The sequence below is a fragment of the Manduca sexta genome, chromosome 2 (assembly GCF_014839805.1).
Source record: "Manduca sexta isolate Smith_Timp_Sample1 chromosome 2, JHU_Msex_v1.0, whole genome shotgun sequence".
Classification (NCBI taxonomy): domain Eukaryota; kingdom Metazoa; phylum Arthropoda; class Insecta; order Lepidoptera; family Sphingidae; genus Manduca; species Manduca sexta.
This window is the reverse complement of record NC_051116.1, coordinates 859601-885597: the sequence shown is the minus strand read 5'-3', so window position 1 is coordinate 885597 and position 25997 is coordinate 859601. Positions and strand designations below refer to the sequence as shown.

Sequence of the window (25997 nt, the reverse complement as noted above, 5' to 3'; positions counted from 1 at the left end):
TTTCTAGATTTCTCTCATATTATTTCATTACATTTACAAAATCATTGATAAATCAGTGGACTATTTAAAGAAGAAAATGCTTTGTAATTAATTGGGTATTGGTACAGTTTAAAAGCAGTTCTGTCCTTTGGATTGGGGGCGTCAGGTGTAATGTTTACCATCGCACTAAAGTCTTGCTTCTCCCATCCTTTAGTTAAAATCAATTGACTAATTATTTATAAAAGATTCACCATTAATTTGAATTAATTATTTCCTGATATCTCTTTCAAGATTGATAAGCCAATGCAAATTATTAATGTATTTTTTACAAGGTTTGCAGGAGATTTTATATTTTTTATTTTTGCTTCATGTTTATTGAACACAAAGGAAGCTGAATTATACATACTCTGATTGTTATCTCAAATGTGCATTGGCCCAATTAACTACTCCACTGTTTGTTACGACATACATTTTGCTTGCAAATAGATTTCCTAGCATAAAATTAATTTAAAGGAATATTAGATTTATTTTTATTAATATGTTCATTGCAGATGTGATTGTGTTGCTTGATTTTTTTCCCATCATTAAAATTGCTTGTGGTTAGATATATTCTATATCCTCCCTGGTTAGAACAACCTATACATGGTGTTAAAACTTGCCATAGTGGCCACATAAGTGTGTCGCAGTCCGGGATCAGCCTGTGTACATCTGGTTCCAAGAGGCTGGCATAATTGTGTCAACTGCCAAAGGGTAACAATCTCTTTTTAGTCAACATTTTATTGGATTCCATTCCACTTACCGTCAAGTACAGTGGATCACTTTGCCGCGCACAATTTTTTCTTTTTTTTAATCTAATAACATAAGAGATATGTGTCGTAAATGTTGTAACATTTTGACTCTAAGTTTTTGTCTATTTTACAATAAACTCTTCAATCTTTCCTATTCATTCAATTACATCTTAGCCTTTTCCACTGGGGATTGAATTGTGACTTGCATTATACCATATTAATCTACTATATAATCATACACTATTATAAATGTTATTTATTCACATATAGACTGTTGAAATTCAGGCCAGGTATTGCTACATAAGGAAATATTTTGTTTTTTTACTTGCATATAATAGTTGTTTATAAGCATGTATAGACAATTGTTGATTTATTTACCTTGTTGTCCTCAATGCCAAGTTATAGATTAGCGATTATATTATTTATATTTCCAGACATGGTAATGACTTGATATATCATAATTAGAGTATGGAAAATGATGTTTTAATGCGATAGAAATGTGAGAAATGAACAGTAAAAAAAATACCTTATTTATCACATAGGCCAACAAGGTGCACTTATGATACCCCAAAACAATTTATAAGAATAGTTATTTTACTAAATTAAATCACATTTAAATCAATTATTATATAACCACAGATATTTTAAGTAAGTGTTAAATTAGTAATAAGTAGGGATAAAATAGAATTTATAAATGGACTTGCATGCGCATACCACACTGCTCCGAGGTCCTGGGTTCGGATCCCGAGTCGGGCCGTGATATAGAGTTTTTCTCTTCAATATCAGGCCGGAGTGTGGAATTTATGCCGGATATCGCGATAGGCCCGCCCCTATCCGATCATGGGATGGAATAAAGATGAAAAGTGGGTGCCCAGGCTGCACCTCAACATACCTTTTCGGGAATAAAGGTGAAATGTGTGTTTGAAACAAATACTATATTTACAAAATAGAAATCTTTCGTTTTTCTTTATCAATTTAAGGTATATTTTAGGAAATAATTTTTCACCTCTAATAACCGAATCAAACTTCATTAACACCAGTTGAAAGTGAGCAGTAACAACCACTTGACATTAGTGACCTAAAGTGGTCACTTAATGCAGAAATATTTGAGTTATGTGCAACGAGAAATGTTTTTAAAGTGTTACTACTTAAGACAAGGTTTTAATTTAATTATTTCCTTGTTGTGACTGGTTATAAGTTGCTTTTTGTTTGTTTGTGTAGCTGGTTTATGCAGGTTTATGTATTTGTTTTATATGCAATATAAACAAGGCCATGTGGTATATACCGCCATGGTTGTTTCCTCCTTAGGGGTAAGCAGAGATATAACACTCACATTTCAGTAGCTATATTTGTTTTCAAGTAATAGTGAGCTAGCCTATTGCCATTTACCTGACACAGTCCCAGGCTGCAGGGTGATAAAAAAAACTCAAAAAATTGCCTTATATGTAACACCGAGACAAAATGCCAAAGACAAAGTGCCAAATTTCATACAAATCTGTTCAGCGGTTTCTATGTTTATAACATTTGTGAGATAATTTATAGACCCATGTTAAAATTTAACTGTATGTTGCAAAATTAGGTCAGTGCAGACACTATGCAATTTAAGGAGAAAATATAAATTTATCAGTTACTTTTTTTCTGCTGAGTATCAGCCTATATGTGCCCAATATGGTGAACGTAGTAGATAGATGGAGGCCCGTGCCCCAGAAGTGGGACAGTATATGAATACAGGGCTGATACTATTGTGAAAGGGTTGCTACTTGCTTGTCCTATCACATCATGGGACGGAACACACATAGCGGAAAAAGGGTGCATCTCTGCTTACCCCTTCGGGAATAACGGCGTGATGTGTATTAGAACTATGATTCATATCCTTCATTCTCGGTTACCATATTATGTCATATTGGAAAATAAAATATGTACGCGATAAATTATAGACGTGAACTAACTTTAGGCTTAAGTTTATTGTTAGTTAGTTAAAATGGCTAATCACCAGTGTACCCGATGATTCAGTGCGGAGAACTGAGTCACATGGGATGTGTTTCGGTTCGGTTCTCGCGTGGTCAAGGGCAACGAACGTTGGTTTTTTTTATTGCTTTGAATGACGGGACGATCTTGCCGTACGCCTGATGGTAGAACAGTAGACACACCTTAAATTACAAAGTACTTTATGGTATTCCACTGCGCTCGCTATCCTGAGACATGAGATGTTAAGTCTTATTATGTCAAGTAGTTACACTGGCTACAATATCCTTCAAACCGGAACTCAACAATGACTACACACTGCTGCTTGGCGGCAGAAATAGACATTACGGTGGTACCTACCTAGGCGAACTCTCACATATGAGAGATCTATCACCGCCAGAGGTCCACTTTTATAGAATTAAAGTACTCAGAAATAGTTCACAATGGATTATTAAGGCCCTCGAGCAAATGACCTTGAGCATTCGTTCCGTACATTTAAGGCGCACGAGTTAGGGACGAGAATATGCAGATATTTATGAATAATTTCTTAAAAAAATTATATGAGATCTTTTTTAAAAAATTTAAATGCCAATATATTCCTTATTGAAATGTCTATCTATTCATTGGTAGTGGTTGCAAATGAACTTGATGTGTACTTTATAAATAATTTTCATTATAAAGATAATGAAATCGTATCCACTTTATAAGAAAAAAATTAACAACTAAAGATAACATAATGTAGAAATGATTTTAAGTTATTTATATCTATAGTATATTTCGAATAGATAGCTTCTGAAAATATGATTATTTCGCCGTTTAGCAGGGGATACAGCCTTAAGATTTTTTCCTTTTTTTTTATATGTGGGCAGAGTCAAGTGACCCCACTGCCATTTCGGTAACTGGTGGGGCGTCCAAATAGAATGTCGGCTGACGAGACATGATTACCATTCGGCAGTCAACACAATTATGCCGCACTGTTGGAATCGGATGTACACCGGCTGATCTAATTTAATCTAAGCTAATTTCCTGTAATTTTATTTATTTTTGTATATTTTAAGCTCTTATGTAAGTCTGATTTGTAATAAAGTATTTGAATTTGAATTTGATCCCGGAACGCGACACACTTACGTGGCCTATGGCGGGTTTTAACAACTTGTGTACGGTGCACGCTATCCGGGCGGATATAAAAACATCTTATCACCTGCAAAATTACCTTAAGTAATTTAATAGCCTGCATATGTGATGGCATGAAAATTGAATAGTCATCACCACTAGTATTGCCATTGCCAGAAAATTTTCATATTAATATATTGTTAACTGTTATAAATTTTATCTAGGGGATGACCTGTATCCACAACGAATCAGATTTTCTTAAAAAGATACTTTATCCTCAAGTGTCATGGTCCTTTTTAATTCGTAAAAGACACAATCTTTCAGTAAAAAATGGTTAAATCATTAAGAACATAAATATCAAATGCTAAACCCAGCAAGGCTGTTGTATGACTACTGATGATTCAAATATCGTAATAATGGTACTAATAACCAATTCTCGTAACAAAATGACCTACATGCAGCGAGATGCACTAACACACGGTAATGTGTGAATGGTCATGATTTACTGGTAATTATTATTATGGGAAAAACAGGTTAGCACAATGAGTTTTTATATTTATAAAAGGAACTTAAACCTTGCTGAGAAAGAAAAAAAAAGTCCTTTAAAAATATTATAAATGTTTAAAATTCCGTGTTATGGTAAACTCAAAAGAAACGCGGCGATGCACGTTCTAAAGCGTGACGTCACTGGAAATTACGGCGAAGCGCAGGAAAGAGATAGCGATAAAACTATGCGCCCACTCTTGCTTATTGAAATATTATAAAAATTAAATCAATTTTTCAATAAATTTTAATGCTATTTTGTCAGCAGGGTTTCTCTACGTATTTTTATAGTTCACGTGTACATTATTGTACAAAATAAATAATAACAAAATACCCTACTTTGGCGACCGCACGAGACGCAGCATCTCTTGTTCGTGGACATATTTAATACTTTGTGTCTAGTGTCTACCATGAGCCCGGCGTATTCATTTTGACTACGACATAGGATATTTATAAAAAAGATTATCAAAAGTGACGTCACACGCTTGTGCTTCGTCACAAAAAGAAGTTAATCTCATAAAACTGTTTGCCGATAATAAATTCCGCAAGAATTTAAAGAAAATGGAGGATATGTTTCAAGGCCTTGTGCGGATAAGCTAAATCCTTGTGAAATATGTCCGTATTAAAGATAGGAAGCGATTAGAAATGTTCCGAAAAACAAACATACATCACGCATTTATCCCCGAAGGGGTATGCAGAGGCGCAACCAGGGCACCCACTTTTCGTCACGTGTATACCATCCCATGTGATAGGGGCGAGCCTATCGCCATATCGGGCACAAATTTCAGACTCCGGGCTGACACTGAGGAGAACTCTAATATCAGCCCGACCCGGGATTCGAACCCAGGAACTCAAAGCGCTGCCGTATCGCGCATACAGTACAACTACGCCACCGAGGCAGTTAGAAATATTCCTGGTGCGAAATATTTTGGTATTGTTGTTTTTTCTTTTTTTTGCGGGCACTAGATCCCACTGCACCTGATGGTAAGTCGAGTGAGGTCTATATACGTGTCGAATAATAAGATATGATAACCAATCGCCAGTCGACATCGTTATGTTTGTTTAAAATTAGATATATGGAGGCTGATTCCGGAACGCGACTTAGGTGGGCCACTATGGCGGATTTACACCTTGTGTACAGTCGTTATGCACGGATACAAATATCTTACCAGCAAATATGTTCGCTCGATATAATCTACAGAAAAGGGTCAAATAAAAATAGGTCTACAGCTCGCTGTCTACAGAAATGGCCCGGCTTTACAATCGCAAAAATATTTTTATTATTTAAATTTTACAACAATCGAGTACAACGTAAAGTAAACCCTGTTGACCTGAAATTCAGGCCGGTTCGGCGACCCGCGTGCCGTGTTCGTTCGCAATGGTTATTATTGACCGGTCTTTGTTAACTTTTTTATTTTTTCTTTTTTTTTATAATTTTAATTGCGATGGCCTGCTAGATAACGCTTAAGGAAGAAAAGTTGTATCGATTGTTGTTACTTGTTGTTGTTTTAAAGCAAATTTACTAGCAAGGAGTGGTGAAAGGTGTATTTTTTCAAAAGGTAATACGAGGTGAAATAATTACCTTAGTTGACATATATCGGTCATTTCTACAGAAAACAAAAACTAACGCAAACGTTAATAAACCTAAAAGGGAAGTTGGTAGGAATCGGATTGTATGGAAGCTTCGCCACTGCTAGCAAGCTATGGCAGCAATATATTGCACAAAAATATCCAGCCCCCTAGCGGCGATAGCCTAGTTGGTGGTGGAACGGACTGCCGAGAAGAATGTCCGCAGGTTCAAATCCCAAGGGCACACCTCTGACTCTTCTAAAAAATTATGTGTGTATTCTTTGTGAATTATTGTTTGCTTTAACGGTGAAGGAAAACATCGCGAGGAAACCTGCATACCTGAGAAATTCTCTATTAGGAATTTTCGAGGGTGTGTGAAGTCTACCAATCCGCACTAGGCCAGCGTAGTGGACTAAGGCCTATTCCCTCCCAGTAGTAGAGGAGGCCCGTGCCCAACAGTGAGACAGTGTTATACTACAGGGCTGATATTATTATTATTATTATAATGGAACAAATACTTGTTAAGAATAACATCCACTAACTCTGTTAAATTGTACCGTCGGATAAACAACTTAGTTGAAATTGGCATTGTATATGGCATTAGTCATCGATCTGGCTTGCCAGTAGCTTCAACAATTTGAGGCCCTGCTAGGTCAATAAGCCGACGACCCCGCACCATAACTTCGCTCTTAGGTGGAGGCGAGATAACTAAATTCTTTATATATATACAGTCTTACTAATAAAAATTTCACAAAGCTATGCTTAGTTAAAACACAAATTTACTCGATCAGCTGTAAGTCAAAACCCGCCACCTTACCTCTTAAGGTTTAAACTAGGAAACCGGTGATGTTTTGACAGCTATTTAAGCAATTCTTTATCACCTCTTAATGCTATAACAAGTTTATAAGTAAGACTGATAATATTAAAGCATCAGTCATGCTGGTACTGCAGCTAGGAGCTGAATCAGGGTTCCCATTTTAGGCACAATGGGTAAGATTGTGTTGTATTTCTTTATATATTTTGTTTTTCTCTCCTTTTATGATACACCTTATACTGTTATTGTCCCAATAATAAATCTATCTTTCTTTCTCAACTTATGTCGAAAGAACTTCAAAGGCAAGTAAATTCTCTCAACCAGTTAGGTGGACTGTCCGTCGATTTCGATTGATCTCAATCTTAATCTTTGATCTGACCTAATGAATCAATCAGATTAAGCTATTTGTTTGTGTGTTGAAAAAACTTTTAGTCTATTTGATTCATTTTCGGGATCGATCGAAATTCTATTGATTGTAAAACCCTCTCAAACGGGGAGTCCATTTGCAGAGACTTTCCCGCCTTCACACCCGCCACTACAACTCCTGTAAGCCAGGATCAGCAGTGGCATTGCATGACACCGAGCGGTGAAGCTCGTCGAGTCTCAGGGAACACTAATCTGTCATTATTCCGCAACGAAATTAATCAAATAGAAAGATACGGAGGAGCTGGAAATATTAATTGTCCACTTCTCTCCATAGCAAACATTCGTGTCGAGCAGGGATCATAATATTGTTATATTACATATACTGCTGTGCTAAGATCAAAAGTGGTATCTCAAAAAAAATCTAATCTTGATTTTTATGTCGTCAGATACCTTAATGAAATACCCATCCAATGAACTCGCCTAAATAACTATCTTGTTAAGAACTTGTAAAAAAAAATATAGTTTCTATATCTCAGTTTTACATACAAAACTATATTTATAAAACTTCGATTATCTCGAAATAAGGTTTCCCTGACACACCGCTTTTGCGCTTAGCACGGCAGTATACATATAATAAGCTATCAGGGCAGATACGAATATTCTACCACCAACAAAATACAGAAGTGTAGGTAGTAGGTACAGACACAATCCGTGGGAATACTATCCACTAGGTGAAGGTTCCAGTTGAAAACCAGCGCCAGGCACATCTCGCCCGGCATTTAGTGCTGAAATGGAACCGTTTCGGCAATGTCATGGGATGCACGTTGCCCGAACCCTCTCTGTATTTTTATTTTGTACCTTGCTAAATGTTTGTCTGCATCCCAGTATATAGTGCGAATAAATGTTTCTTTCTTCGGGTTCGATTAATGTATGGTTTTTTATATGGGAGTCGAACCTCCCGATGTATATGTTTATTTGTAATAAGGTTTATTAGAGCATTTAGACCTAGGTTAGTTCTGCAAGAAGGTGTTTGAAAAATACTAGTTATTGGGCGTCTGGGTTTGTAGTACGGAACTGCTATTACGATTTGAAGGTTAAATGCGCCATAAGCCCAATGAGCCGATGTTATGAAACTCCAAGCGTGCCCACGTCGTGGTGTGTGTCTGGTGTCGTGTTACTGTCCGTTTGTACAGCGAGCGGCATTGACAGTGGCTATCTCGGTTCGCTGCCCGGCGCGCAAGGTCGCAATGCCGGCGAAAGTGGACTGCGCTTGTTGTGATGATGTTTTTGTGAAATGTTTATCAGTGAACACCGACTACCGTATCCTAGTATTCGATTTTATCGTTGGGATTTTAAGGGTGGGCAATTTTTAAGAAGGCGATTTACTGCTTCGGTGTAGTTGTATTGTGTGCGAGTAAAATACCGCTCTAAGGTTTTGGGTTTGAATAAAAAGGTTGATAAAGTGTTATTAGGTTTTTAGGCTTGGTATCGGAATCTGGAATTTGTGCCCGAAATGACGATAGTCTCGCTCCCTATCCCATCATGGGATGGAACACACATGGTTAAAACTTGCTTTTATTCTACACCTCTGCTTAGCCCTCCGAGAATAAAGGCATGATGTGTGTTGGTTTTTTGTTTATTTATTAGTTTTTTCTTGTGCAACTACTTTTCGCTCGAGACGTTTTCAGATACTGGTGGAAGGTTCTCGAAAACGAGAAACCGGCTGGTTGCCACTGTTATGTCTATTTTTGCTGTCAAACAATGTGCCAACACAGGTGTTCCAGTTGAAGGTAGAGGGCAATTACTAAGCTTGGTGAGACTTAACATCTCATGTCTCAGGGTGATAGCAATGGAATGCCATGCAGTACTTTTTTATTCGAAGTTTGGGTGGTGGTGTTACTTATGAGTAGTCTGCTGTCGATCAGACGAGCTGCTTGCTCGTCACGTCATTCATCTTGTAAGGATTAAATAAAATATTTAATGATTAGTAAAAGACCAAGCCATTTTATTGCTGCTCATGGGATGTGGCGATAATAAATATCAGAAAAATAGTTAGAACATAGAAACTGACTTATAGCATTGTGAATTAGTCCTCTAGGGATCAAAGAAAGTTTTCAACGTACTTTCTACCTGATAAGAAACGGCGATAGCCTAGTTGGGTGTGGAACGGACTGCCAAGACGAATGTCCGCAGGTTCAAATCCCAAGGGCACACACCTCTGACTTTTGTAAAAAATCATGTGTGTATTCTTCAGTAGTAGAGGAGGCCCGTGCTCGGCAGTGGGCAAGTATATAATACAGGGCTGATATTATTATTTTATTATTATTCTACCCGATATTAGTTTCCCTGAGACTCGTCGAGCTTCACCGCTCGGTGTCATACAATGCTACTGCTGATCCTGGCTTACAGGAGTTGTAGTGGCGGATGTGAGGGCGGGAAAGTGTCTCGCTACCCGATATAATAATCTTGATATAATACATTTTACCGCAATGTGCCGTACAGATGGTTTTGTGAGAAATTTATTTTCATTTTGCCACATGTTAGAACAGCTGTGCGGTCTCTACTTTTGCTCATGTTTTGTAATTATAATATTTCAAGCGAAGAAACTAAATGGTAATGTACTTAGATTTTGCTTGTCTCTTCCCTCGTCTTGGTCGTTTTACGGAATAGACAGAGATATCAATGTAAGCATGGGTGTAGTTAGAATCATTTTCTAGGATCAGGGGAGGAGGTTGAGGTTCCGCTATTCGATACGTCATCAATTATGTTGATTTGTTCGAAACTGAATTGAACTCTACTCACCTGAGCCGGTATGGCGGATTTTATACCTTGTGTACCATTATACGGGCAAAAACAAATTTTACCACCATTTCTACTACAGCCCAATAGTGTAAAAAGACCATGTAAAATATGAACGAACTTCCCTCCTATATTCCCTAGGGATAGCGTAAGGTTCTGTTGGGCCGTAAAAAGATTTTTACGATCCCTCGTCGAATGCGATAAGGTTAGTTGGATACAACGTAGGGGCGAAGGTTGTACCCCTATGAGATGTCATTTGCTAATATTGGAGAGTGGCATGTCTAGTTGATAAGTAGAATCCGGTTATAAAGACGTCGGTTAATACGACGCACCGGTTATAACGTTCAAATGTAGAGGTCCCACCTGAAGTTTTATATGAACCTATGTAAACAAATACGATATAACTGTAGGTAGATCCTTCGTAACCAAATTTCCTTGCCTTACTTTGTAAGACGCTGACAATGTTGAAACAATACTAAAGTCGGGTGTACGGATTTCAGTACAATTGAGTCAAACACACTGAGTGTACGGAACGCCAGATCTAGTACATAGCACGTGCATATCGATGTTATTATCAGAATGCTATTCTTTTATTGATCAGACCTCAAAATTTGATCGACCCACACATAGTAATTCGTGTACGCACACGGCGCGCGCGCCGAGAGGTCCGTGACCCGGCCGAACGGTTCGCTAATTGGGCCGCCCGAATGCGGTGGCGGTTCCGTTCCCCGTTTGGTATGTCAATTTGTTACGGGACTTTTTTTGTGACTAGTTTTAAGTTTTGTGTGTGGTCATGGTGTTTAGATGTGTTACTATATTATGTTCGGGAGATCTATGCCAATATTATGTTGGTAAAAGTAACTATATACACAAGACGCCTTTATCTTCAAAGTGGTAAGCAGAGGTGCAACCACGCGACACACTGTCACTATCTATTACACTTTACGTCTAAATTGCTGAACAAATTTCGATGAACTTTTTATACGGACAAAGCTTAAACATGATGAGAGGACATTTTACTTTTTAAAAAATATATTTCGCAAATCACTTCACGCCGGCGAAACCCCTACTAAATTTCCCCCTACTTGCCAGCCCGAGCTGGTTACTTCGGTTTGTACCTAGTCTTTTGTATAAACTTTATCCCTAATTTAAAATCTCCATAGTTATATAAGTGATTTTAATAGTTGTTTAGAAATAATAATTATTCTTATTCTTTGTTTTGACGTATCATAAGTGCAACTTTGTTCGCCTACGTGATAAATAAAGTATTTTATTTATTTTAAAAAAACCGGAAGTAAGAGCGAATGTAATTATTTTACCTCTATGTGCGAAGGATGATTTAACATAGGGAATTAATTATCCTGAAAAAAAATATGTACGGGTTTAAAAGATATCGTAGTCAGTGTAATCATTGGGCATTAGGAGGCTAAGGGCCATATTACTAAAGCAATCTCATCCTTGAGTAAAATCTCAAGTAGGCATTCAATGTACTGAAATATTTAATAAACCGACTTTAAGCTGTCGTTTGAGAGACTGTTCATAGCAGAATCAACGCTTAAAAAAAACATTCACGCCGAATTGATAACCTCCTCGTTTTGTTGAAGCCGGTTAAAAACGAAATACAGGAATCAAAACAAATTTTGACTCATGATATTTCATGAGTTGATGTTAATATGAGCTTGATAAGTAGGGAGTATCTTAAGATGCTGATCTTAACTCGACAGCGTCTCAGCTGATATCGATTTTATATTGATTTGTATTAATTAATATAGCTCTAAAACTAACGCCTTGCATGCCGAACGTAGTGCAGTACAACGAAGTATTCTGTTATTCAATTATTCAAGGTTCGCTACTGTTCGATTTTATGGGCACTTGAGGCTTGTATCATTAAGGAAGCGAAAAGTTCATCTTGTTATGCAGAATCAGTAGTATATAAGAAATGAAGCTCCTTCATTGCCACTAAGAAATAATTATTTTGATATCAGTGGCGAAGGGTGAAATTTTTCAAAAGGTAACCCGGTGTAAAAAAAATTGGCGTCAGTTAAGATAACGGGGGCAATTTATCGGAAAACAAAAACTAAGACAACGGATTAGTCTTGATTCGAAATTAACAAACGTTAACATACCTACTAAATTACCTATTATGCGTAAATTCTTCTTCCATTAATCACAAATATAAGTAAAAATGAAACTGTAAATGTAATAGAAATAGGTATCACGATCGCCAAACAGACCAACAGTTTAAGTCTACCTACATGATAAACTTATATAATTATCAATTTACATTATAATCAAGAAAGGTTATTCGTTAACTATTGCTTGTATCGTGGTGCTATTTTAAATTCAGTAAAATACAATGTTTATTTTCTTCTAACAAACATTTTGTGTCTAAATTCAAAAACTTTCAGATCTACTTCAAATATTTTACCATCTAAATAGTAATATGTGAAATCACAGAATAATAATATACTTACGTAAAGGTAGACATTAAACTGATCACAGGTAGTTATTTCCATTATAATACACATTTATTATTATAGTTTATAAATAAACAAAGCTAACTACATATCACATAACTATCAAAAAATAAAATAAATATGACAATTTACAAACACCGAAACTTGGTAGCATAATAAATTATGACGTTTCAAGTTTCAACGTTTGATGGACGTAAAAAGTGACAACTATACATAGTCGGTTAACGTGAAGCCGAACTGGCTCGGGTTCCCTTTGCCCATATCTTCCGCACGATTCCGACAAACACTAGCATAGAAAGTCATAGAAAGTGCTGCCACCTACATTAAAAAACATACTACGACATTAAGCCGCTTGACAGCGGGTTACCTTGCGCCTGTGGCGTCACAATTTAACTTAGGTAGGTAACGGAATTTCTGAGGAACTAAATACAAGGTGCGCCATCTAACGTTATTTTAAATGAGTAATCGATAACGATTAAATTAATAAACATCGGGCTACTGGCCGATAGATGTCATTAATTTGTGATAATTATTAATAAGTTAAGCTATTATAATTATTATTGTCCAGTTTGATATGTTGTAATTTTAAATTTAACTATAAAACATATTGTTTAGTATCACCGAAAACCTAAAAGGAAAGCCGGTGGGAATCGACTTGTATGGACGCTTCGCCACTGGTGAAATAGAACAGAAAGAACGTAGTATCATAAACCATTCAAAATCAAAATGAATAATAAATGAAATAAACACTTGTGTTGTCTTTTTATTAAATGATAGGTATAATAATTAAAGGTTAATGATATCGCCTGTCCCTATTAACAATGTCGGATATGACATTTTACGGATTTTGGTTTTATGGCACTAATTACCCTAAAAAAGTATTTTCTTTTAGTAGATTTAAGCAAAAGTTAAATTTTCTTCATAGTTTCTGATATAGCCACGTTAACAAAGTCGTATAAGGCATTAATAAGTTAAGCTATTATAATTATTATTGTCCAGTCTGATATGTTGTTATTTTAAATTTACCTATAAAATATATTGTTTAGTATCACCGAAAATCTAAAAGGGAAGCCGGTGGGAATCGGCTTCTATGGACGCTTCGCCACTGTTTGATATAGATTTTTTATTGCTTTGAATGGCAAAACGAGCTTGACGTTCGCCTGATGGTAAACGATACACGTTCCATAAACAGTAGAAACATCATCCAACACGTTGAATTATAAAGTATTGTTTGGTATTCACTGCGCTCGCCATTCTGAGACATGAGATATTGTTTTATTATGTTCAGTAGTTACACTGGCTACACTGTGTGGGCTGTTGTCAAAGAATAGCTGAAATTATAATAATACACCACATATTTTAATCCATGGTATATTTATTTTATGTGAAAAGTTCAAAAAAAGGAATCTAAACCATAACCTTTCTTTTTTAATAATAGATATCTTTAAGTTAGACCAGTTAATGCATTACACAAATTAAACAGAGTATTAAAAAGCAAATACTGTTGAAATATTTTTCCCAGACAATTTCCATTCCTCCCTCAATGCGCCATTCCAGATCTTGCATCAGTATCACGAACAAAGGCAACGCATGACAACCGCACGCAGCGCCATACGTCAATAACGCCAGACTGGCAGACTGGCAGGCCTGGTCGAGCCCGTCTGCGAGTAATCAATAGAACAGTGCGTTTTTAAACTGCGAGTGCGGCGCGAGGGGACTTGTGCAGACGGCTCGACGGGTCACTAGAAGGGACGTTTAGGGTTGTCGACTTTTGCAATTTTATTTTATTTGCATAAAATTGACTTCTTGGTGTGACTTCTGATAGCTCCTAAGCAAACAAAAGTGGAAAAAGAAGTTAATAAATAAAGACATTTTTGAATGAGTTTGTTAGTACTTAGATAACGAAAAGTAAGGAAGATAAATCGTTATTTTTTCATTTGTGGTAATTTACTTAAGAGCATATCTATTATCATATATCTATATTCTGAAAATGCTTTTAAAAATATACGGTTGCACTCACTATTCATGAGTGACAGATGTATTTTATTTTTATTTCGTTTTATTATCATTTTCAGCTTTTAGTAGTCCACTTTTGAACAAAGGCCGTCCCTTAAGATAAGATTTCCAAACTTTACTGTTAAAGTTTCTCCACCCTGTCGGACGTTACATTTATTCCAGATTTTTCTGATACTAACTCGATAGCGTGACTCCACTGCACCTGATGGTATGTGGACTGGTGACCAGATATCATTAGGCGAGTGATGATTCATTTTCGCTAGTCGACACAATTATGCCGGCCTGTTCGAAACCTGATATTTCGGTATTTTATACTACTAATTTCTCATATTATATCCGTCAATTCTATATATTATTACGTGAAGAAAATATCTTGTATCCCTATTTGAAATTGCGCGCTCACGCAGGATTGTGAGTTTTGGCATAATTAAAATTCATATACAGAAGAGCAGAAAAATAAAATTTATGTTTAAGTAAAAAAATATACCATGCAGCAAAAAATATATTTTCTTTATTTCTCAAGTTGCCAACCCTAGATCGGGTGCTGGGTTTAAGTGTTGCATTGTTGAAGTGCTTTTTGTTTCGTACTCGGATTGTTAGGGATGCCACTGCGACGAGATAGTTGAGGACCCCGCTACTTCCACAACGGGAATGACCTTTGACAGTTTTGATATCAAAATTATTTTAACTAAATATTGCTCGTGGCTCCACTCGTGGGACGATGAAATACATTGCAATTTTCCGTGATTAAAAAAATAATAATGACAAAATTTTGTCTATATTTTTTCTAAACATACAAATCTATGCATTGGCTTCAGCGTTTACTTCTTACAACCATCCATACATTTCCACAAGTATTTAAATAAGTATGAAAAACAGCAGAAATCGACTTTTGCAAGCAATATTTACCATGTATACAATCACGGTAAGGTAACTTGTACAAATTTTGAATCTTGCACGACTTGCGGAATTTTTGAGATATTGTAAGTGTAAACACATCTGAAAGTTCTTACGCAATATATGTATTGCTGCAAGAACTTGCTAGTTTAAACGTAACATAGCACCAATCATATAAATTTTGCTTAACAAACGTGAGAATTGAACCTACGCCCTCACACTTGTCATTGCGGTATATTTGATTCATCGCTATTGCGCCGACGATGATGCATCGCGCTCCATAAGCGAAGATACGACGACCTTTTTATTAACACTTAAAGCATCGGAATGTTCGAAAAATAACCTTATTATGTAGTATATAAGGTTATATTCCCGTGACACACGTAAATGTCGATGTAGCTGTCATGTTTGTCGGCAAACATTCCGATGCTTTACGGGCAATGACTAAATATAAAGAGGACAGGCCTCAAAAGTTAGCTATATGAATAAGTTATATTTATGTTAGGGAAATCGACGCAGAATTGTCAATATATATGTCTATCTCTTTTACTCAAAGCTTATTTGGAACGCAACAAAAAAAGCGCAGAAAAGACCCCGAAATATCTTTTCATAGGTTAGTAACTGTTTTTACCGAAAATTAGCAAATATCTTTGTATATTTACTTTTTGGATGTGTTTTTATCAATTAAAATGATATGTGGATCTGGTTTGTTAAGCTTTGGACCCTTTTAGGCGTGATTTATACACATTAAAATCATTATGTTTGTTTACACACGAGCTTAGGGATGGGTGGGTGGATTTGTTTAGAAATTATTGATATCGATATTTTAACAGACGCCGTTTATCAGTTACGGTTTTTGTCTTTGAAAGAATGTTAGAGCACACATCAATATTGTATTATTCAGAAGGACAAACTAAGTGAAATTAGAATATTTTTTTAGATTACCAAAAATTTAAAAACCAAGGCAAAATGAATTGAGAATATTGAGCGACGTGATTGGAATCCTACACCAAATACATATTTCTTTACATTTTGAGAAGATATGCATAAACCACACGTTTAATTAACGCGAGTAAAGATAACTGTTTTCCAACAATATTCGCGATAAGTAAAATAGTAATGATTATTATACTTCACCTAATAAGTAGTAATATTACTTTAATATATTGCTATGAATAAAATTAGAATTGTTACATAAAAGAATAGATAAACATAAAAGAAACAACATAAAGATGAAATGTAAGATATATTTTTACAATTGGCGGTCTTATGTTTCGAGCAACCTTTGCATGCACGGAAATAGATACATAATCATATTGTTGTTATTGCAAATAATTATTATAATTGATTATCTTAACCACCATTTTTACGGTCATTGATTTTAGTTTGCTGAACCATAGTTATGTTTCTCGATCAAAGAGCATAATAATAAAATAAAATAAAACCAACCAAATAATTGCTGGCTACGCTATCTTATTCCATTTATCATGTATTAAATAAATATCTTAATCTGTAACTTAAATTTTTAGCAAGGAATAGTGCAACATACAAATATAGATCAAACACAACTGGATGTTTGTCACAACAGGTACTGCTTTGTTTAACAATTGTTACTTATAAATCAGTTTCAGTTTGTTTGTTTACATTATGATTTGTTATATTTATATTATGGTAGTTCCTAACCCCTTTCGTATTTGATCTTTTTGGGGCTTGTTTGTCTCTGTTAATTCTTCGATGTCGATACAAAATTTTCGGTACTAGCATATCACTATTGTAAGGGGCGGAGTCGGCACCATTTTGTTCATGAAATGTGCCGCATGTCACGTGACCATATTACCCATCCTCTATACTTCTTTTATCATTGTTTACGGGTTAAACGCACACAAATACATACACACATACAGCGAAGACACACACATTCATAAATAAACTTACACATAATAAATTAAGTCAGACATGTATTAGGCAAAAACGCGTACATTAAGAACGTATAGGTATTTATTTTTACACGCACACACGCGCCTTCTATCCCCAAAGAGGTAGGCAGAGGTGTTACTAGTGCACCAGCAAATGCTGAAGTTTTTCGAAAGGTAACCCGACACAACATAGGTACTAATATCCATAAATAATAATAATAATATCAGCCCTGTATTATATACTTGCCCACTGCTGAGCACGGGCCTCCTCTACTACTGAGAGGGATTAGGCCTCAGTCCACCACGCTGGCCTAGTACGGATTGGTACACTTCACACACCTTCGAAATTCCTATAGAGAACTTCTCAGATGTGCAGATTTCCTCACGATGTTTTCCTTCACCGTTAAAGCGAACGATAAATTCACAAAGAAATACACACATGATTTTAGAAAAGTCAGAGGTGTGTGCCCTTGAGATTTGAGCCTGCGGACATTCGTCTTGGCAGTCTGTTCCACACCCAACTAGGCTATCGTCGCTTTATATGCATAAATGCGGTCTGCAAATTGTTCTAATGATAGATTTCATATAAATGAAGAAAGGGAAGCCGATAGGAATCGAGTTATATGGATCCTTCGCTATTGCACCTACTTTTCGTGATGTGTTTTGTTCCGTGATAAAGGGCTTGCATATCGCCATATTGAGCACAAATCCAGACCGACATGGAGCCGAATCAAATTTGAGACTTACGCACACAATACAACTACGGATGCAGTCAATAATTGTACACGTATTCTTTTAAACAAAATGTAAATATTTATATTGGACTATTGTTAATACAATCACTTTTTCAACATGAATGAATTACAATATTTTGCACAAACATTTTTTCAATATGAATACCAAATCATAATGTTCTATACTTAAAGTTAGTATAACACTTAGATTCAGTATCAGTATCATATATTGTTATAGTATATTGTTCTATAGTAATAGTATTGTTCTATAGTAATAGTATTGTTATTGTAATAGTATATTGTTCTATACTTAAAGTTAGTATAACATCAGATCCAGTATCAGTATAGATCTCTCTCAGACAGTACCTACTTACGACAGATAGGTATATGTTCACGTAGTGAGACGTAAATTGAAGAGGGCTTGGTAACAGACGCGGCGCGGGGTGCGAATGTATTCTTAGTGCTCTCCGTAGGTATAATGGAAAAAGAAACAATAAACTGGGCCCTTATTCTGTATGATAGTATAAACGCGTAACGCGGCCGTGTCATGTTATCTTCGAGAAATGTGCGTGGAATGGTATTCTGTAAGCCAAATCTCTATAGTACTAAACATGATGGGTTGTGTTACGTGCTTCTTACGCACTGTCAAAATAACGTGCGGGATAGAGAATTAGGCCCCTGCAAGGGTTATAAGGGCGAGATTGCAGATTGATAAAGTAAGATTTTGTTATTGATATACCTGTGCCCGCGGCTTCGCTCGTGTGGAAATTGTATTCTATTGACCTAAATCTTCCTCAAGAGCAGTATCTTTTAGTAAAAACACACAGACAGCTTTTTGGGAATTTGTTTTATAATATGTATAGATTTGGTTTATTGATATTCTAAGTAGGTATTACCTGCGGCTTCTCTTTCTAAACACTAGCGTTTAATAATGTCATCTATTTAAGAAATGCAAATTTTTCCCGTGGAAACAAATTACTGGGATAAAAAGTAGCTTATTTATAAATGCAGGACGTGATCTATATGTTTGTTAAATTTCATTCACATCCGTTCAGCTGTTTCTACTTTTACTTATAACTAACATACAGACGTTTTTCTTGGGCTATAAGCTGTCCTGACAGAGTTGTTCAGCAGAATTACCGTGCTTAAGGAGTGAAATCAAACTAGATTTTCATTAGAATAAAAACTTATGTATTTGTAATATATTGCACATTAAAACGTGACCATAATAACACAGGGCCCTTATTCTGTATGATAGTGTAAACGCGTAACGCGGCCGTGTCATGTTATCTTCGAGAAATGTGCGTGGAATGGTATTCTGTAAGCCAAATTTCTATAGTACTAAACATGATGGGTTGTGTTACGTGCTTGTTACGCACTGTTAAAATAACGTGCGGGATAGAGAATAAGGCCCCTGCAAGGGTTATAAGGGCGAGATTGCAGATTGATAAAGTGGGATTTTGTTATTGATATACCTGTGCCCGCGGCTTCACTCGTGTGGAAATTGTAATCTATTAACCTAAGTCTTCCTAAAGAATTGCAGTATTTTTTAGTTAAAACATACACAGACAACTTTTGGGGAATTTGTTTTATAATATGTATAGATTTGGTTTATTCTAAAGCTATTACCAGCGGCTTCTCTTTCTAAACACTAGCGTTTAATAATGTCATCTATTTAAAAATGCTATTTTTTCCCGTGGGAACAAATTGCCGGGATAAAAAGTAACTTATCTATAAATCCAGGACGTGATCTATCTGTGTGCTAAATTTCATTCAAAACCGTTCAGTATTTTCTGCGGTTTCTTATAACAAACATACACATACACAAATATTAAAAAAAATGCATTTATAATATTACTAAGATTAGAAAGTGTTTTGATATTACAAATGCAAACTTACATTCTCTATTAAATAAATAAAGACATGAAACATGCCATATATTAAATTCGTCAGCATTTTTTGCTCATTACAAAGCGGTTTCGCATATTTTCGCATTCGAACCGAAGTTATTTTGTAATTATGGTCTTATTTTGGCAACCGGTTATAGATGACGTCATATCCAAATTGGTCTGATATAAAATTCATTCGAATATATAGCCATGAAATGTTATGGCGGAGACTTCTAAATATGAAAATTTATTGAGATGTTTGGATGTTCAGAATTTAGAAGTAAAGCCAATATTAATATGCGGATTTGGATGATATGCATGCAGAATTTTCTCATAAACTATAAAGAACGTCTTATTGGGTTTTTCAGTTCAATATCAGCCCGGAGTTTGGAATTAGTGCCCCATAAGGCGATATTTCCTACTCCTATCATATCATAGGACGGAATACATAGGCGGAAAGGGTGCACCAGTTGCGACTCTGCCATCTCTTCATATGTCAAGGCGTGATATGTTTGTCTTACATTTACATTTAAAATTTCCAGGCGAAAAGGCTCAACGGCAACGGCGAGCTTGCCGCCATCAAGGTGATAAAGCTGGAGCCCGGCGATGACTTTGCCATCATCCAGCAGGAGATACTTATGATGAAGGACTGCCGGCATCCGAACATCGTCGCGTACTACGGCTCGTATCTGAGAAGGGATAAGCTGTGGATATCCATGGAGTATTGCGGCGGGGGGAGCTTGCAGGTATGGTTGAGCTAAATGGGTACTAAATCTTGATGATAAATAGCCTATGTCTAGCAGTAGGATAGTGTAGGGTATTTCTACTTTCTTATCCTTAGCTGAAGAGTTTGTTTGAACGCGCTACTCAGGAACTACTAAACTGATAGTATTTATTTTTTTCACTAATAGGAAGCTATATTATTCAATTTTTTTTATACATATATGGCATAGTGACTCCACTGCATCTGATGGTAAGTGGAGTGGGGTTTAATCGAATGTTGACTGACGAGAGATGATTATAGATTATCCCTCGGTAGTCGATAGAGTTATGCCGGCCTGTTGGAATCGGATATACACAGACTAGCGGGTTTTACCTTCTTCTGTACAGAGATCACTATCCGGGCGGATATAAAATATATCCTACCACCAGCATAACTGCTATAGGTATTCCTCTAGAAATTATTTATCCCGAAAAACTTTAGAGCTACATCCAAAATCTAGTGTTATTATATAAAGTGCTATTTTAGTACCATAAACGAATAAACCTCGCGTGTCGTTGCAGGACATATACCACGTGACCGGGCCGCTGTCCGAGCTGCAGATAGCGTACATGTGCCGCGAGACGCTCACCGGGCTGTCTTATCTGCACGGGATGGGCAAGATGCACCGGTAAGTACTTAGTTTAAGTGTAGGAAGAAGATGGAAGGAGACAGAAGGAACGAAGAGTGTGGTATCGGTTGTCCTGCGCATGAGTTTACCAACACACTACGTAAGAATGTGGACTTTGAAATCAGAAGGTCCATTACGCGGCTGGCATCTGGAATTAGATACAACTGCTACTAAACTTAAAAAAATTAAGGAGGTTCTTAATGGCGTGTATTTCAATCTCTCTCTAGTCGGTCCTTCATATCTGAGGATCGTGGTCAGCATCAGGGTTGTATCAGGAGCGGATGGTCCGCCTCTACCGGTTTCTGGTGTATTTCATTAATATTTATTTAATTTTTATATACGCAAAGAGAATGCAGACGTGCGCAGGATCATGCGCAAGACGATCAGTTTCAAGAAACCTTATTTAAACCCCTTTTATTTCTCCATTTCAGCGATATAAAAGGCGCCAACATACTGCTCACAGAGTGCGGTGACGTCAAACTGGCGGACTTCGGCGTGTCCGCTCAGATCACGGCCACCATCAACAAGCGCAAGTCGTTCATAGGCACGCCGTACTGGATGGCGCCGGAGGTCAGTTTGATTTTGGGAGGGGGGGTGTTTTTGTTTTTTTGGGTATCTGATCTCGCAGTCAACACGCAAAGCTGTGAAGGATACTGGATAGTGACTGCAGGGCCTGGAGGAAGGTTGAGGGGATAGCTGGGAAGGAAGTGAGGGAAGTAGACCTCTTAGTATGGGAGGTGAGAAGACCAAGAAATGTTAGCGATTGGATTGGATTAAGGTATCTTTATTCGCCCGTACAGCGGTAACTGTTAGAGACTAGTCGGTGTGGTTTTTGGAGGGAGGAGAGGGGAGGGGAAGGGGATCTTAAGATATTTCAATATACCGTATTTTGACCACAAGATGTAAAGCCTGCCATAATGGTCGTGTTCCGGGGTCAGACTTTACCGATCAAGTCAGCACTCTGGACCCAAATTCACATGATTTCTTTTTTAATTGTGGTAGTAAGGCGTTGCCATGATTTAGTTTCAATTTAACCATGTATTGTCGAGCTCTCAAAAAAATGATTTACAAAAATAGACCTTATTTCGTGTCCATTAAAGTCGCTCTCGAAGGGCTGCCGACAGCGGCTTATCAGTTCAGGCCGTCGCCACTTTGGTGACAAAAATGGTGGTCCTCATTAAAGTATAAAACAGAAGAATTTAAATAATCTCAGAGGTTTTTTTTAAACATCCTTATAACATTGATTTGATCTGTTTCGGAAGCTTGTAAATTATTTGTTTGTTTAATTTTTTCCAGGTGGCAGCGGTGGAGAGGAAGGGAGGCTACAATCAACTCTGTGATATATGGGCGTGCGGTATCACGGCCATTGGTAAGTTACTATCTTATGTTACTTCTACTGGTGGTAGGTCTCTCATATGTGAGTCTGCCTGGGTAAGTACCTCCGTAATGTCTATTTCTGCTACCAAGCAGTGTGTAGTCATTGTTGTGTTTCGGTTTGAACATTGTAGTCAGTGTACCTACTGGAAATAATGAGATATCATCTCATGTCTCAGGATGGCGAGCGCAGTGGAATACCAAACAATACTTTGTGATTCGAGGTGTTGGATTGTGTTTTTACTGTTTATGGGCGGTCGTATCATCAGACAAGCATCCTTCTCGCCTGATGGTAAGCCATACGACCGCCCATCAGCAACATCATACAAAATTTTGAATTACTAAATATTACGTAGTACTCCACTGCAATAGAAGCGGCGATAGCCTAGTTGGGTGTGGTACGGACTGCCGAGACGAATGTTTACAGCTTCAATTCCCAAGGGTACACACCTCTGAATTTTCTAAAATTTATTTATGTATTCTTTGTGAATTACCGTTTGCTCTATCGGTGAAGGAAAACATAGTGAGGAAACCTGCATACCTGAGAAGTTCTCTATAGGAATTTCGAGGGTGTATGAAGTCCTCAGTAGACCAGCGTGGTGATCTAAGGCCTAATCCCTTTCAGTGGAGGAGGCTCGTGCCCAGCAGTGGGACAGTACTATAATACTGGACTGATATTATTATTATATTATATACTCCACTGCTCTCGTCACCAAAGACTAGGTGTTGAAGCTCTATCTTCTCTGTTGAGAGGCTCTTCCTTCCACACTTAGTCCGTAGTAGGTCGGGCCGTTGTGCGTGGTATGTCAGCTACGGGTCTAGCCAGCCCAACTCCTTCCAGAAGCGCAAGATCTTCCTGGTTCCTCCACAGACTTCTCGAAGTGACCCCGGTGTACTGAGGATTTCAGCCGTTGTGCAGCTACTCCTTCGCATACCAGGATAACGTGAGAGGCTGTTTCGTCATCCGACAGTCATCCTCTGCAAAGGGAGCTGTCGGTGATACCTAAAACATGTTGAAGCTCATAAACTTGAATAATTATTTTCCAGAGCTGGCCGAACTGCAGCCGCCCATGTTCGAGCTGCACCCGATGCGTGTGCTGTTCCTGATGTCCAAGTCGGGATTCAAACCCCCGCAGCTCCGCGAGCGGGAGCGCTGGTCGCAGCTGTTCCACGCGTTCCTGAAGCTGGCGCTCACCAAGAACCCGAAGAAACGACCCACCGCGCAGAAGTTGTTGCAGGTAGTTGATAAAAATTGTGCCGTCGTATGATGCCTGAGAGTCTACTTCGTAACACGAACGTCGAAACGACGGTCCGAAACGAAGAATTGACGAACTTTGGATTTAACTCTACTCCCAAATTACTTCGGATGCGTCACCGTTCTGTAGCTTACCTTAGTGGTAGGATCAATTCCCCACCTTGTTTTAGAGGAAGCAGTGGCATTTTGTCCTCGCAGATGGTTTTAAAAAGGAATGGCGTAACATTATAAATTCTTACAAATTCCATGTCTGAAATATTGCGATGAACGGATCGGATCCGCCGTCTAATCCGTAACACTTCGTAGTAATAAAATGTGCGATCCGTCATCTGAAACTACGGATTTCCTTTCTCGAAGTACATACATACATAACATCACGCATTTTTCCCCGAAGGGGTATGCAGAGGCGCAACTAGGGCACCCACTTTTCGCCAAGTATGTTCCGTCCCATGATGTGATAGGGGGCGAGCCTATCGCCATATCGGGCACAAATTCCAGACTCCGGGCTGATACTGAGCAGAAAAACCCAAATATCACTTTGCCCGACCCGGGATTCGAACCCAGGACCTCAGAGCGCTATTGTACCGGACATGCAATACAACTACGCCACCGAGGCAGTCAAGTAGACCCTCTCGAAGTAGACCCTCTGATAAACGACATATATGGAAATTATTATGTAAAGCATATATCCATTATTAAAATAAATACAAAGGGCATACTAAAAAATATATATATATATATATATATATAAATATAATTAATAGCTTATATTATATCGAAATTTACACTGAACGCCAATAAAAGAACTATAAAATGAGAGCTGAGCGGATTGTGCATTCGTGTGGAAATTTAAAATTTATTTATCACCTATTTACTTACGATTGAACTGCTCTGAAAAATAATAATAAATAAATTCTCTATCATGCACTGTAGTTTATACCCTGATTTTGACAAGAGCAACACCAGTTTCTTACCCATTCTTTTCTGGTGAGAACTGTTTTCCAAACTGCTAGAGTTAATATTGACGGAATTTAATTTATGTATAAGATCTTACAGGTTCAAATAAATGATTTCATTTTACAATAAAGTGGGATTTGGTTTGTCCGCAGCATCCGTTCTTCCAGCAGGAGATGAGCAAGCGGCTCGCCATCGAGCTGCTGCAGAAGTACTCCAACCCGCCCACGCATTGCAACCAGGAACCCGACGAGGACGGCGTAAGATATTTCTTGTTTTCCCTTTTCATATAACTTTTACTTTTTCATTTTTCTTACTGGTGGAAGGTCAATGTGAGAGTCCGCCCGGGTAACCTACAACCGCAATGTCTATTTCTGCCGCCAAGCAGCAGTGTGTAGTCACTGTTGTGTTCCGGTTTGAAGGACATTGTAGCCAGTATAACTACTGGACATGATAAGAATTATCATCTCATGTCTCAGAATGGCGAGCGCGGTGGAATACCGAACAATACTTTGTAAATCAAGGTCTTGGGTGTTTCTACTGTTTATGGGCGGTCGTATCGCTTACCACCAGGCGAACGGCAAGCTCGTCTCGTTACTCAAAACAGTAAAAAAAAACACTGCACTTTACATTAGACTATATCTAGATAGACTCTGATTTGGAATGTTAGCACGTTGACAGTAAACGCACTGATATAATTTTACAGTGTGTTGAGCCTAATCGTTAAGAAGCGGCGATAGCCTAGTTGGGTGTGGAACGGACTGCCGAGACGAATGTCCGCAGGTTAAAGCCCAAGGGCACACACCTCTGACTTTTCTAAAATCATGTGTGTATTCTTTGTGAATTTATCGTTCGCTTTAACGGTGAAGGAAAGCATCGTGAGGAAACCTGCACATCCAAGAAGTTCTCTGTAGGAATTTCGAAGGTGTGTGAAGTCTACCAACCCGCACTAGGCCAGCGTGGTGGACTAAGGCCTAATCCCTCTCAGTAGTAGAGGAGGCCCGTGCTCAGCAGTGGGCAAGTATATAATACAGGGCTGATATTATTATTATATTATATGACCCTAATCGTTAATGTGCCATCCTCTCCCAGTGACCTGAGTCAAGGTTCGTAACCCGTTAGTGGATTGCCTTAAGGTTGCAAATTTTCAAGGGTTGC

At 37.7% G+C, this 25997-nt stretch overlaps 1 protein-coding gene across 6 annotated transcripts in view; it reads left to right on the top strand.

The window, feature by feature from the left end:
• The window catches only part of LOC115452575 (mitogen-activated protein kinase kinase kinase kinase 5), a 46543-nt gene that overhangs the window by 1658 nt on the left and 18888 nt on the right, over window positions 1–25997 (top strand). For all 6 annotated transcript variants that reach the window (XM_037437007.1, XM_037436998.1, XM_037436988.1 and 3 more), the window contains exons 2-7: window positions 20408–20611; window positions 21150–21256; window positions 21688–21826; window positions 22553–22625; window positions 23678–23868; window positions 24995–25099. In XM_037437007.1, the coding sequence (XP_037292904.1) occupies window positions 20408–20611; window positions 21150–21256; window positions 21688–21826; window positions 22553–22625; window positions 23678–23868; window positions 24995–25099 (819 nt within the window). The remainder of the gene's footprint in view (window positions 1–20407; window positions 20612–21149; window positions 21257–21687; window positions 21827–22552; window positions 22626–23677; window positions 23869–24994; window positions 25100–25997) is intronic.